The 15,908-nt window shown below is 37.0% G+C and overlaps 1 protein-coding gene across 1 annotated transcript; it reads right to left on the minus strand.

Annotated features, from left to right (window-relative positions):
• Nucleotides 1–5,659: 5,659 nt before the first annotated feature.
• LOC122303646 (polyadenylate-binding protein 2-like) lies at nucleotides 5,660–12,311 on the minus strand. Its single transcript, XM_043115515.1, has 6 exons — nucleotides 12,123–12,311; nucleotides 11,849–11,951; nucleotides 10,363–10,433; nucleotides 6,347–6,538; nucleotides 6,113–6,240; nucleotides 5,660–6,004 (listed from the first exon to the last, which is right to left on the minus strand). The coding sequence occupies exons 1-6, from the start codon at nucleotides 12,243–12,245 to the stop codon at nucleotides 5,956–5,958; spliced, it is 666 nt and encodes a 221-aa protein (XP_042971449.1). The 5' UTR covers nucleotides 12,246–12,311; the 3' UTR covers nucleotides 5,660–5,955.
• Nucleotides 12,312–15,908: the final 3,597 nt, after the last annotated feature.

Here is a 15,908-nt window from a genome sequence, read left to right on the forward strand (position 1 = left end):
TCTTCATTGTCTTCACAAGGACGAAATGGATCCTTCTGCACATCAAGTGATCGAACAACCATTGGAGTACTCAGGGGATGAGCTTTGTCCATGTAAAAGTGTTTCAAGACTTTCTCTGTATAATTTGATTGATGAATGAGAATTCCATTTGGCAAATGCTCGAGCTGCAGGCCGAGACAAAATTTCGTTTTGCCAAGATCTTTCATTTCAAATTCATTCTTTAAATATGTAGCAGTTCTTCTGATCTCTTCAGGAGTTCCAACAAGATTTAGATCATCAACATAAACCGCAATAATAACAAATCCGGAGTCTGATTTCTTAATAAAAACACATGGGCATATTGGATTGTTCTCAAATCCTTCTTTCAATAGATATTCGCTAAGGCGTTTATACCACATGCGTCCGGATTGTTTTAACCCATATAAAGATCTTTGAAGCTTAATAGAATACATACTTCTGGATGTACTCAGATTAGAAGCTTCAGGCATTTTATATCCTTCAGGGATTTTCATATATATGTCATGATCTAATGATCCATATAAATATGCGGTGACCACATCCATCAACTGCATATCCAATCTTTTTATAACTGCCAAACTAATCAAATATCTGAATGTGATTGCATCCATAACAGGAGAGTATGTTTCCTCATAATCAATCCCCGGTTTCTGCAGGAAACCTTGTGCAACAAGTCGTGCTTTATATCGCACAATTTCATTACTTTCATTACGTTTACGTATAAATACCCATTTATATCCAACGGGTATTACACCCTTTGGTGTTTGTATAATTGGTCCAAAGACCTCTCGCTTTGCTAGCGAGTTTAATTCAGCTTCAATAGCTGATTTTCATTTTGGCCAGTCATCTCTACGTCGACATTCTTCGACAGTTCTTGGCTCAATTTCTTCATTACTTCTGGTAATGTCAAGAGCCATTTTATATGAGAATATGTTGTCGACAACAGTTTTATTTCTATTCAAAATTTCTCCTGTATTCATGAAATGTATCGAGATCTCGTTATTTTCAGGTACCTGTCCCTCTTCAAGGGAAGACATTTCATGAAATACCTCTTCAGGAGGTTCTTTCTCAGGAGATTTACTCTCTTCATGTGCATCAATTACTCTTATGGCCTGTGTTGGTATGGACTCTTCAGGAGTACCAAATTCATTTTGTATTTTCCTCTTCCGAGGAATTTTGTCCTTAGCACCAATAGGCCGTCCACGCTTCAGGCGTATCTTAGACTCGCCTATTGCTATTTTGGCAACTTGTCTTTCAGGGACTGCAATCCTTGCTGGAACATTAACAGCAGGAATATATGATTTTACCACACCTTTAGTGTCAGTAAATGCATCCGGTAATTGGTTTGCAACACTTTGCAAATGAATAATCTTTTGAACCTCTAGATTACATTCTTTTGTACGAGGATCAAATTGGGAAAGAGCTTTATTTTCCCAAGTAATTTCTTGTCGTGCTTCAGGCACCGACTTCTCATTACCCATTGTTGGAAAAATGGATTCGTCAAAATGACAATCCTCAAAACGTGCCTTAAACATATCCCCTGTAAGAGGCTCAAGGTATCTGATAATAGATGGAGAATCAAACCCAACATATATCCCAAGTCTACGTTGAGGGCCCATCTTTGTACGTTGTGGAAGTGCAATTGGAACATATACAGTACATCCAAAAGTACGAAGATGAGAAATATTTGGTTGCTGACCAAATGCAAGCTGTAATGGTGAATATTTGTGATATGCTGATGGTCTAACTCGAATTAATGATGCTGCATGAATTATAGCATGTCCCCAAGCAGAAATAGGAAGATTTGATTTCATGAGTAAAGGTCTAGCGATTAGCTGAAGCCTTTTTAATCAATGATTTAGCTAAACCATTTTGAGTATGTGTGTGGGCAACTGGATGTTCAACATCTATTCCTATTGACATGCAATAATTATCAAAAGCTTGAGATGTAAATTCTCCTGCATTATCCAATCGAATAGTTTTAATTGGATAGTCAGGGAATTGTGCTCGTAGCTTAATTATTTGTGCAAGAAGTTTAGCAAATGCAGCATTTCTAGTGGAAAGTAAACAAACATGTGACCATCGACTTGATGCATCAATTAAAACCATAAAATATCTGAACGGTCCACTTGATGGTTGAATAGGCCCACATATATCTCCATGAATCCTTTGTAAAAACGATGGAGATTCAAAACCAACCTTTGAGATAGATGGTTTGATAATCAATTTACCTTGAGAACATGCAGAGCATGGATATTCATTGGGTAAGATAATCTTCTGATTCTTTAGGGGATGCCCATACGAATTATCAATTATTCGTCTCATCATTATTGATCCCGGATGTCCAAGGCGATCATGCCAAGTCATAAATATTTTGGGATCAATGTACTTCTGGTGCATTACAACATGTGATTCAATTGTTCTCATTTTTGTATAATACAATCCAGATGAGAGGGCAGACAGTTTTTCTAATACGAGCTTCTGGCTCGAAATTATTTTAGTAATGAGAAGATGCTCTTTATCGTCTTCGTTAATGGTTTCAATATGACAACCATTACGACGTATATCTTTAAAACTTAATAAATTTCTTCTGGATTGTGAAGAAAATAGAGCATCATCAATGCAAAATTTGGTGCCATTAGGCAACACAATATAAGCTCTTCCGGAGCCTTCAATTAGATTCGATGAACCGGAGATGGTATGAACATAGGCTTTACTCAATGTTAGATTTTGAAAATATTTTTTATCCTTAAGAATTGTGTGAGTTGTAGCACTGTCAGCCAGACATACATCTTTATTATTCATCTCGGAGATAGAAAGTTCATCAATAAGACTCATGATTTTGAAGTAGAGGACTATTAGCTTCAAGATCGTCAGAACTCTCGTGCTGATAACGTGTTATAAAACTATCGAAAGGAGAGGGAGAGAGAGAGAGATAGAACTCAGAGAAGTTATGAAACTTATGAATTTCTTAAAGAATTCAACGATATATATAGGCGTACAAAGGGAACTATGCAAGTTACTATGCAGTACTATGCTGGCACTGTGCATATTTACTATGCAGTACTATGCTGGCACTATGCACTGTGCGATGTCGGCCATTTACTATGCCGGTTACTATGCAGTACTATGCTGGCACTATGCGCACTGTGCGATGTCGGCCATTTACTATGCCAGTTACTATACAGTACTATGCTGGCACTATGCACACTGTGCGATGTCGGCCATTTACTATGCCAGTTACTATGCAGTACTATGCTGGTACTATGCACTGTGCATTTGACGGCTAGCTCAAGATGGTCATACAATTTTACAATGTTATTTTACAACATATATATGTTTCTTTTGATCTTTTTTCTGGGGTATATATCAGACAGTCCATGTCCGATACCCCACATTCACGTGGGGGGTTGGGGATCAGATCAACATTTTTCTCAATTATATATATTTGCCCTAGCTAGCGGCCCGCGGGGAGGCTGGACAGTGGACCCTCTACATCTACCGAAATTAATTTCCCACAATAATTGATTGATATCAAGAAAACAACACCAACTCCTTTTCAAATGTTCTTCACAGAGATTATGTTTTGGTTCGATTAGGTTTAAACATAGAAATTGGATTAATTTATACAATATTATTTGTACGTTCGTACGTACTTCCGTCTTGTGTTAGCTAGCTATCTAGTCTACGTTGGAATTGTACGCATCTGTTCAGACATAAGATGGTGTCCAAGATCTATGGAGTAGTACTTGTGCTTATAAGTTGGATACACATTATCTCAGGAGGCTGAATAACTTCTTCGATCCGGGTTAGATAGAACCGATAAAATTAATAAGATATATCATACGCTACGTACCTCAACGTACGTACGTGCAAGACTCGTGCATGCATGAGAGCCTCTAATATATATTAAAATATATATATATATATATTCATAAAATATCATAAGATACAACTCTGAGCCACATGATTCCCACCATCAGTTGGAAGCATTCCCGTCAACACCCTTTCTTCTTTAATTTCCATCACAACTATATATAAAAAGGATTGGTGGAATAGGAGGAGGATCCTTTGTCACGATCTCCGCCTATAATTGTGATGGAAGAGGAAAGGGTGTTTCTGGTTAGAGGTGGCTCTACATGGCTATACCTTCTTTTTTTTTTTTTTGCCTTTTTCAGATGCATTTTTTTAATACTTTTAAATATCTTTTTAAAAATATCTATATTATTAAAAAAATATTTCCTTAATCATAAAATAAAAAGGAAAAAAAATTCCAACGACAGCTAAATGCCTAGGATTTTCCTTATGGTTGTGTGTAGAGATATACACATGATGCACGCAGGCTTGCAGCATTAATTCCACATGGACCACGTGGAAAAAGATAAGTAGCTAGGCTTACGGTCATGTTCCATCAAAACTCAATAGCACCTAACCTATGCCTATTAATTTGGGGTGCGTGTGTGTGGGTGTGGGCTTACGGTACCATATTTAGAATCTTTAGTTTTAAAAATATGAGTTTTTCTATATATAAATATACTTACACATTAATTTATATATTAAGGTTCGGTTTGACTGTTTAGATTTTTCATCTTAAACATAAAATTCTCATCTCATCATTACAACTTTCTCAAATTCCTATACGAAATATAATAAATAATTTAACTTTTTCTTAACTTTTTCAAATCTCAATATAATAATAATATTAAAATATAATATTTTAATATTTAATCTTAAAATTCAAAATTCTCATATGAGAAATCTCAATGGCCAAGCAGAACCTAATATTGATTTATTCATACTTAAAATTTAAATTAATACTGTTTTTAATAAAATTTATTTTTTGATCAATCACATTATATTAATATACAAATTAATACATAATTATACTTATAACTATATTTTTCCTAAAAATATAATGAATATGTGTGAATAAGGGGTGTACTATAGATTTAGTCCTTGTTTCTTCAATTATTGCTTTTCGACTACGAAAGGAAATTGCATTGAAAATTGGAACCAAACAATTAAGACTACACCTCATGTACCCGTTTCTTCCTTGTTTGACTGCAAGGAGAGGATTAGCGATTACGCACTACACACTAAAACAACTCTAGAAGCTGATCAAAGATATGAAACTTATACTGTACATACGTCAAAAGACGCTTAAAAATTTGATGATCTTTCTCCTAATTCCTACCCGGCCTCCACCCACACAAAATAGAAAGATGAGATGCTTTGGTTATTTCATATATTAATGGAATGAATCACTTTCAACTAAATTAATGCCATGCCATCGTAAAATGGAACAAGTTCGATCTTGCTCCCACCGATTTTGTTCTCTTTCGGCCCATTAATACAAGGATCCGAGTCGTAATATTGACACTTTGTTATCCCATGGCAGTTCACCGAATAATAACACCAAAGAGAACATCGGCAAAGTTAGTGCCGCTTACGTTTAAAAATGCATTTTTTTTGGTTAGGCGGAAAACAGAGATACAATCAAAATGCCAATATATACGTCCACCTCAATCTACCGGAGATGGAAATGATGATAAAATGCTATCAACCGAACATAACCTATCTAGATAAACGAACTACCAGATTAAACTACCGGTTAAACACAACTAACAAGCACAAGTGGGTATTCTCCGAAGCCCCCGAGAAATTCAATTTTCATTTTTAACATATACTTGATTATCCATTAATATAACAGTAGATGGCGCACAGACAAAAATATCTGCATTTCATGTTCTCTAGAGATCAATTTTTTACTTCTTTGTTTGGGGGAGAGGGGTAGATATATGGATAGTTCTAGGTTGTCCTGATGGGACAGCATCCATCAAACATGAATAGTCTAAATATGCAAATGATCTTCGTGTTGGACTTTTGAACCTTGGATTAAAGCATCCGAATCGAAAGTCTGAAGATGCAAATGAGCTCCTAGTAGTAAGGCATGTATCTTGTTGGTCTTCTGAACCTTGGAACCTTGCTGCAGCGGATTTGAAGTCGGAATGAACAAAAGCAAGCAGACAAGACCAATCAGCACATTTATGAACGTGCACAAAATTGTAAATTAACAGCTTGTTGAGTAACGTACCCATATCCATAAGGGGAGAAGAAATAAGGAGGTACATATGGCCTCCTAAATCGGCCCCCCATGTAAGGATTAAAACGCCTTGGACGATACTGCTTCATCCCAGGAACATTGGTCCTTTTAGGCAAAACCTGAAAACATATATCACTGATCAAGGTATGCCAACGACAGAAGCCATCAAAATGGAAATCCTCAATTTATGCAATGAGGTTGGCATTGAACTCCGGTAAACATTACCTTCAATTGGCGACCATGTAATTCGGACTCATTCAGAACAAGGGCCTCTTGAACAGCTTCTGTCTCAAGAAATTCCACATAAGCAAAACCCTTTGGCTGGCCAAATTTATCTGTCAGAATAGTCACCCTGTTTACTGTGCCACATGATTGAAAGTGTTGCTGCACTTCTTCAGGTGTGCAAGCATAATCAACCTGCCAAAAAAAAAAAAAAAAGAACACACCCAAAAATCTTAAAGAGAGCAGTGATATAAAAAATAGCCAAAAGAAAAGCAAAACTCGGTTATTCAGGTGGGAACAACATAATAAAAAATGCACAAGACTAGGAGAGATCAGTGCAGTTCGCAAACAGTATAGAAACCCCCCCAGCGCGGCGGCCAAAAAAAAAAAAAAAAAAAAAAAAAAAAAAAAAAGAAAAAAAGAAAAAACAAATCTGGTATCATTAAGTAAACATTTCAAATATCTCAATGTTTGCATGTTTGCTCCTTTGTGAGATGAGATCTGTGCCTGAAAATTCAGCCTATGAAACCAAATTGTACCATGACATCCCAAGAAATCTAATTGTATTACAAATGTATATCTTTTCCAATTTCCACCATAAACTCTTGATTATTCACACCAAAATTGATCTAACCAAAATATGATCTAGAGACGACTTATAAAAAAACGATCTAGAGACATGACCAAACAATCTGATTCAGAGTTCAGATAGCCCATCACACATTTACCCACATACAATCCTCTTCCTGAATGCTTATAATTCTAACTTGACATATGTCAACCAAAACTATAACTACGCAAATTGAACACCGTACAAAACTCCAATGGATGATGTATCAAAAGAATGAAAGAAAGAAAAAAGATCCACAGACAGCTTAAGAAAAAAAAAGCATGACAAGATTGAAGTAATTTAGATTTTGATATTCATCAGTATGTACATCCTTAAATCAAACAAAAACTCTAATTAGAAAACATAAGAATGGATAATTTCAATTCATGAAAGTCAAGTTTAACATTCATAGAAACTACTGAAATAGCTATCTAGTGATTCATCAGAGCAATTAACAGGTATTAGGCCATAAATAATAAAATATATAATCTTTGTGAGGGTATTTGAGAGAAGAAAAGATAAAGGCCTAAGTGACATTTTGCCATTTGAAACCCACAGGTAATGTAACAAAACATCAGTGGATGAAATTTCTGACAACAATGAGGCACACATAAGATTTCCTTTGGCAGAAAATCTCCTCTTAAGTTTCCCTAAAAGGAACCTACAATTCATCTTTATTTTCATGCATCTTGGTGGCAAGTGTCACCATTAATGAAATTACTTTTTTTTTTTTAATATAAGAAAAGAACAATTTTCATGCCTTTATGGTGATCTTGAAGAAGCAACCTCCTATCACAATCTTTACTAAAACACATGTATTATATTTCAAAATCTCATTTTCCCAAATAAAAAAACAGACAGAATGATCAAGCCAGCAAATCATTAGAATTTCTTTTTATAAGTAATTGAACATTTTATTTAAAAAAAAAAAAAAGCAAAAGAAGACCCAATTGAAAATTGGTGCACAAACAGAAATATATCTTCGACAAATATATATATATATTTTGGCAGGTAGACTTTGAAAAATATTTGAATAGCCAGCTCTAGAAATCTAGAGAGCTTTCCTGAAAAATAGAGATACTTTCTTACTGAAGGATAACCAATGTAATCCACGAAAGAGCTAAAAAATATTCTGACAATTGACAGAAGCGTCATATGTACAAGGGAAAAAAGTGAAAACAAAATCATATCTGTCAGTAAATATTCATAGTTTTTCATTCAGATGAAAAATTAAGAAAATAAGGCAACAAGTAAGCAGCAATCTTGTACCCCTCGCCATCTCCAATCGAAATATTTTTGATGCACCACAGACCATCATTGCCAGCAGCAGTAAAGGCTCTGCAACTACGATTGCATGCCCAAGAGTTGCCTTCACTCTTCCAATGAATTAAAAGCTGTCCTCTGGTGTTTGGAAGTTGAAGCATCTATATTGCATCATATACCTTCTTCCATTCCCGCGTTCCAATGGAAAAGATCAAACATTTACATAGAACTTTCAGTTTCATGTCATTTTCCATATTTCACCTTTTCTTTCCTTTCCTTCTTTTTCTTACTTTTTTTTTTCTTTTTTCCCCTTCCTTTCCACATGTTTTTCTATCTCTTCTTTCTTTTTTCTTTTCTTTTTTCAGAATTTTTTGAGATTTTTTTCCTCAATTTCTTTTTTTTTTCCTTTTTTTTTTTCGAATTTTACTTTCTCTTGTAATCTTTTTATATATTTTGAAACAAACATGAGACATTCAATCTCCCTCTATTGCACGCCTAAACAACACCAGAATAACTTTGGCTCACCCACAAACTACAATGAAACCATCCAGTGCTAAAATACCGTCCTGCGATAATAGCGAGACATTATGTCAAATCATGTCTCTAAAGGAGGAAGCATCCACACCCACAACAGCAAAAGAAGAAGAGAGGTTTTCATGTTTCCCAAAAGAATATATACTAAACATAGTTTCAAGGATGAAATGTACAATTACATCCCCACAGCTTTAATGATAAGCTTATATTTAACAATCATACCCGAGAGTTTCGTATCTCAATAAAAGATGAAAGGAGAAGATTGATGAATCCAATTATCTACCATTTTTTATATGTAATTATATATCATTAAACATATCGAAAGTAGACATCATTGATCCTTAAAATCCTAAATCATCGACACAATATGAGAAGTTGTAGACACACACACACACACACACACACACACACACACACACACACACACACACACACACATATCACCTACTTCATAGGCATATGGAAATAGGTAATAATTCGTAATAGGTTTGTTTCTAACTTATATTTGTATACATCTCGGGTATGTTACGGGGAAAAAAAAAAATCTGTAGAAAATATCTACACAAGCAATTAACATACTCTAACTCTTTGTTTACATGTTGCAATGAAATGTACCAAGTTCATGCCTTGAAACAGGTATGGCATCCAACTGATCTTCAGTGATGCACTATATATGAGAAATACCCTCTTTCCGGCAGTAGCTTACTCTATAAATTTATAAACTCTGACCATATGGATGTGTTTCCATCCCATCTCATTATGTGATGGGATCAAGTTAGACTTCTCAAACCCGATCCACATTCATCCAAAGCACAAATATGTAAAATATTTCTTCCAAATCATTTGTAGTTTTACTTCTCTCAGGTGATGAACCGATGGTATAAGAAAAATACGAGCTAAAAAAATCCAAAAATTGTCACAACATCCAAGGACATCGTGCTGCTATGTTTTACCAAGCCAATAATCAGCTTATGCCATCAAAGTAAATCCAAACGAAATACAACCAATCTAGACCAATAAGAGCAATGTAACGTCCCAATGGAAGGCCCCTATACTTCAAAAGGACTAGTCAATGATAAAATTGGAGCCCCATTGGAACCTTATAAAGAGCAAGAACTTCTCCTTCCCAAGCAATGTGGGATCTCATACATCACCTACCCATATCCTTATCATATGGGGTATTACAAGCAACTAACATATTTCTACCACTTTTCTTGAAATGCTTATTCACATATCCTAATTGGGTCACACCTTCATTATTGAAAGATATCTCACAGGCATATTAACACACATTAGAGTGACAGAGCATGTGAACAAGACTTGTTATGAAGACAAGATTTTGCAAAATAATGACAGCAATACTATCATGCCCAAAACAAGAAAAATAACGTCAATTAATAAATTAATAAATTAAAACTATAGTTTCTCTGAAAGACTAAGCAATTCTAGAACAAGCATTTGAAGTTGTGGACAGAGACCAAGAAAGGTCCATGATAAGACATCATGAATCCCATAAGCGGACACTGTATCCAACTTGCTGATGTAAAAGCATGGCATGCTTTGAAAAGAGCAAGAGTGCAACAAAAAAAAAAAAAAACAATTATTTTCTCACATTGCCAACAAACACCGATCGTGAATCTGTCTCCTCCTTGTTTGCTTGAGAAGCAGCTGCACTGGCAGGGTCTGCACAAAACCAGGCACATAAATACTTCAGTTTAAAACATTAAAAAATAAAAATAAAAGAATGAAAGTTATAAAATAGCCTGGTCTTTTAACAATTTTAATCTTAACGAGATTAAATAAAACCACTACTATAAGTTCATGCTTCATGATACACCGTAAAATTTCATTTGAACAACAAATTAACACCATATCACATGCAGTCGGCTTGAAAATTTAAACCTTTTAGACTGATGTCACTGTACTTCCTCCTAGATCCCCAAACAATAAAAATCATGTGAAACTTCCATTTTTAATAGAATAAATATTGCTTGCTACAAGTTACAACTGGGTGTGGGATCAAGGATAAAATTTTGGAGTGATGTTTGGTGTGACAACAGGGCCTTACAAGATTTATTCCCCTCTCTTTTCCAGCTAGCAAGTGCAAAGGACGTTTCAGTGGCAGATGTTTTGGAGACCTCGGGGGGACATATTCACTGGAATGTTACCTTCAGTAGGGCGGCACAAGATTGGGAAGTAAGTTGCTTTGCTGAGTTCTATAGCCTAATATATGCCATTAGACCAAATAGGCAGCTTGAGGATGTTATGTGGTGGAAGCTGGCAGCAAAAGGCTCTTTCATTGTTCGCTCATTATATAAGGCACTTACTATGGAACCAAATGCTCAGTTTCCTTGGAAAAAGATATGGAGACATAAGGCACCACCCAAAGTCTCCTTCTTTGTCTGGACAGCTTCTCTGGGAAAGATTCTCACAATTGATAACTTGAGGAAAAGGAGGATTATTATTACAGAGTGGTGTTGTATGTGTAAAGGTGGGGGAGAGTCGGTTGACCACCTTCTCTTGCATTGTGACACAGCTGGAACCCTTTGGAATGAGGTATTTACTCGACTAGACATGGCATCGGTTATGCCGAAGACGGTGTAGGCAGCTTTAGCGAGTTGGCCAAATGTAAGCGGAAGGCAACCAATTAGAGCAATGTGGAAGATGATTCCTCTATGCATTATGTGGTGCTTATGGCAGGAGCGCAATGAGAGGACTTTTGAAGACCAAGAAAGATCTTTAGAGGAACTAAAAGTTTTATTTTTCAGAACTCTTAGTAATTGGGCCATAGCTGTGGATTTTAATGGCATGGTCCTACATGATTTTCTGGTCTCTAATGTGCCTACCTAGTTAGGGCATTAGTCTTGTGTAACTGGCTTTGCCTTTCTTTGATCAATATATTTATTTATTCATCAAAAAAAATATTGCTTGCTACAATCTTCCCCCCAAACAGCCAGTACAGCACCATTAATAAAAATAATCACAATTCAAGAACACAAATCTTATTTACTTATATTTTCCAACGGCTTTTCAGCAAAGAAAAACAGAAAAGTAAATCGGAATCTCAAAAGTAAAACAACAAAGAAAGCAATTCGAACCTTGAACGGCACCCATTTCCTTCTCGACCTTGGCCTGCATTTCGCGAAGAGCGGCGGCTTCCTCTTCCATCTCCTTCAAACGCTTCTTCATCTCGTCCAGCTCCTGCAGCATTACGTACGTACAAACAAACACATCATATACTTCTACAAACGCACAATTTACAGGTTATGAGTTTTGATGCACCAGGCGTCGAATTAATAGCTAGGATTTTTAATGTTTCAAAACAAGATCCATTACAAAGAAAGAAGAGAACGAGAAGATAAAATGAAGGACCTTAACGGCGTCGTCCTCAGCAGTGGACATGTCGACGTCGGCGTGGTGAGAATCCATGTCTCCTTCCATCTCCCCCTCGTCCGGGATTTCCCCACCGTAGACCTCGTGCTCCTCTTCCTCCATTTCTCTCCCTCTCAAACCCTTGGGTTTCTAGAAAGGGTATCCAGCGACCTTCGTTCTACAATCCCCCCACTAAATATAAATTTAAAAAATAAAAAATATTCGAAGGGTTTGGTTGCGGCCCACAATTAGAACGATGTCGTTTCACGCTATCGAGGTAAACTATCATTATTTTGTCAGTTGGATACTTTTTTTTATTTATTTTGAAGAGAAAACCTGATCTTATTAATAAAACAGCTACCAAATACACTCAGAGTAATCTGAAAAAACAATTCAAGCTAGAGAGTATATGGCATTTCCTTGGTAACTATAGTAAAAATACATGATGGACAAACTTCAATGTCATAAAGATGTTCAGAGCAAAAAAGTGCATCTTTTGCTAGGTAGTGAGCTGCTGAATTAGCCTCCCGAAGAACATGTGATACAGACCAGTGACTATATTCATTAAGTAGCTGTCTTGCATCTCCAATGAGGCATCCACCTAGACTCTAGTTCAGTTTGTAATTTTTCAACAGGTCCACCACTTGTTTTGCATCCCTTCTAAGTAGATACTTTGCAAGCCAAGCTCTATACAAAAAATTGCTACTAAGAGTACACCATATGCTTCAGCATCAAAAGAAGTTCTTTTTAGGGGCCTGTTTGCATGAAGGTCTCCAATGACCAGACCTTGATGATCTTTGATAAGAACTCCTATGCCTATTTTTCCTTCCCTTGAGTTAATAGCTGCGTCCTAGTTGACTTTGAAGCCTTCAGCATCGGGTCTTGACCAAGTGGGGGTCTTTGCTGGGGCCTTGCCATTGGTAGTTGTTGGTTCTTTGAGAGCCTCAATATAATCTATCATTTCTGTTTTTGTCTGTTGATAAACACACGTGGGGTGCTTGAGACCTTTTCCATGGATGAATTCATTCCTCCTAGTCCATATTCTTCTTACAGTAATGGCTATCTCAGTTGGTAGGTCTAGGGAAGCTACTATTGTAGACCAGATATCAAAGAAAAAATCACTTTGGTGAGACATCGTTGCACCTTTTTTCCCCCTTGATTCCACACATCTTTGGCTGCATTGCATCCCCATAGAGCATGACCCGAGGTCTCTGCCTCTTGCAAACATATCAGACATGAGTTGTCTTCCACAATTTTCCTTTTTTCATATTGGCCTTGGTGGGAAGAGCCTCATTGCAGGCTCGCCATATGAACATCTTAATCTGGGGGATTATATCCAATTTCCAGATGGACTTCCAAATCAACTTATCCTTGTTTCTGTCTGATGTCTCCCCTTCTAATTCTCTGTCTAGGTCTTTACTGAGGTGATATCCACTTTTAACTGTGTATAAGCCATTGTTGGTAAGTTCCCACACCAACCTGTCTTCCCTTCCTCCCATACTTAAAGGTATAGCTTGAATGTTCTCAATTTCCTGTTGGCTGAATAATTCATAGAGAAGTGAGTCTTTCCATTCAGCCTTTGAGAATCTATGAGGTCACTGAATTTTTCACACCAACATTCATCATCTTGGGTTGATAGTACTATGTGATTATGTATATGAGGTATCCATCTATCAGTCCATATTTTCACTTTGGCTCCATTCCCTATCCTCCACATGAGACCATTCTTTAACAGTTTTGCTCCTGCATTGATACTTCTCCATACAAAAGAAGGCCTTGATCCCACCTGTGTTTCTGTGAATTTCGCCTTATTGAAATACTTTTGCTTAAGGACCCTGGCCATTAGAGAGGATGGATTTTGTAGAATCCGCCACCCTTGTTTGAAAAGTAATGCTAAATTAAACAGCCTCAAATCTCTGAAACCAAGTCCTCCTGAGCCCTTTCCAGTACTGAGCTTGTCCCAACTAACCCATTGTATTTTTGAGGAATCCTCATCAAAACCCCACCAAAACTTTCTGAGCATTTGATTCAGTTTGTTAGTAATGGACATTGGAAGGAGAAACATCCCCATGGTGTAAGTAGGGATGGCTTGCAGGACTGCTTTTAGAAGGACTTATTTCCCAGCTGTAGAGAGGTGTTTTATCTTCCAATTGGCTACACGAGCCCATGTTTTGTCTATGAGGGAGTGAAAGGTTGCTATCTTGGTTCTGCCCACCAGTGCAGGAAGGCCCAGGTACCTTTCAAAAGTCCCAGAGGATTTAATCCCTGCTACTTGCAATAGCTGAGTCTGTGAAATCTGGTTTGTATTCTTGCTAAAGAAAGTAGATGATTTTTCCTTATTCAAAACCTGACTAGAAGCCTTCTCATATTGGCCAAGGATATTGAGGACACAACTGAGTTCCTCAAGGGCTGCTTTGAGGAATAAGAGACTGTCATCTGCAAAGAAAAGGTGGTTTACAGTGATAGGTCCTCTTCCAACTGGGGCAGGTGTAAGGTTTCCACAAAGCTCGGCTCTATTGAGGAGGCAGGTAAGAGCTTCAGTACAAAGAATGAATAGAGAGAGGGACAAAGGGTCCCCCTGTCTAAGTCCCCTGGAAGGCCAGAAGCACTGTTGGGCTTCTCCATTTATGAGGATTGAATATGACACTGAATTAAGGCAAGTCTGGATGATGTTTATCCAGTGGGTAGGGAATTCCATCTTTTTCATGATAGCTTCAATAAAACTCCATTCAACCCTATCATAAGCCTTACTCATATCTAATTTGAGGGCTATTAAACCTTTTTTTTCCTTTCATCCTAGTATTAATAGAGTATAAGATTTCGTAAGCCACAATGGTATTATTAGAGATTAACCTGTCTGGCACAAAGGCACTCTGGTTGTGAGAGAAAAGCCTAGGGAGAATTACTTTCAATCTGTTTGCAATTGTTTTGGATATGATTTTGTACACTATATTACAAAGACTGATGGGTCTAAACTCAGTAACCTTTTTAGGACTGTTAACTCTGGGAATAAGAGTAATGAATGTGTCATTTATCTCAGAAAGGGAACCACCTTGATTAAGGATTTGGAGGGCTAGCTTGTATACTTCTTCACTCACTACTTCCTAGTATTTTTGGTAAAAGTGGGCTGGAAACCCATCGGGGCTAGGGAGACCCCAATGGGTTAATTTGAAAAGCAGCAGCTCTGATCTCCTCTCTAGTGAAAGGAATCATAAGCTAGGTTTTCATATCCCCTGCTAGCTTAGTATCCACGGCATTTAAACACTCTTCAAAATTAGAAGGCTGAGAAGTTGTAAAGAGAGTAGAGAAATACCCTGTGAAGACTGCCCCAATCTCTGTCTGTTCAATGATCGTTCTCCCATTTGGATCCTTTATTGCTTTGATAGTATTGGTTTTCCTCCTTTGGCTGGCTTGCATATGAAAGTATTTGGTATTTCTATCACCAAGTTTGAACCAATATTGCTTTGCCCTCTGCCGCCACTTTAACTCCTTCTTTGTCAAGTTTGTCTCCACTTCCTTCTGAATCTGTTTCATCTGGGACAGGTGATCACTTGTGCCAGTTTCTTGGAGGTAACCAATTTTTTCCATTCTTTTGTTGATTGCCGTGTGATCTTCTTGTTGCCTTTTTTTGTTCCAACCCTGCAGATCTCTTTGACAAGCACCAAGTTTCTGTCTTAACTGATTAGCCTTTGTCCCTCCTCCTCCACCCTTCCTCCATGCCTCAATTACTGTCTTCAAACAGTCTTCTCTCATCTCCCAAGCCACCTCATATCTAAAACAGCTCTC

This window comes from Carya illinoinensis, chromosome 3 (assembly GCF_018687715.1).
Source record: "Carya illinoinensis cultivar Pawnee chromosome 3, C.illinoinensisPawnee_v1, whole genome shotgun sequence".
Taxonomy (NCBI): domain Eukaryota; kingdom Viridiplantae; phylum Streptophyta; class Magnoliopsida; order Fagales; family Juglandaceae; genus Carya; species Carya illinoinensis.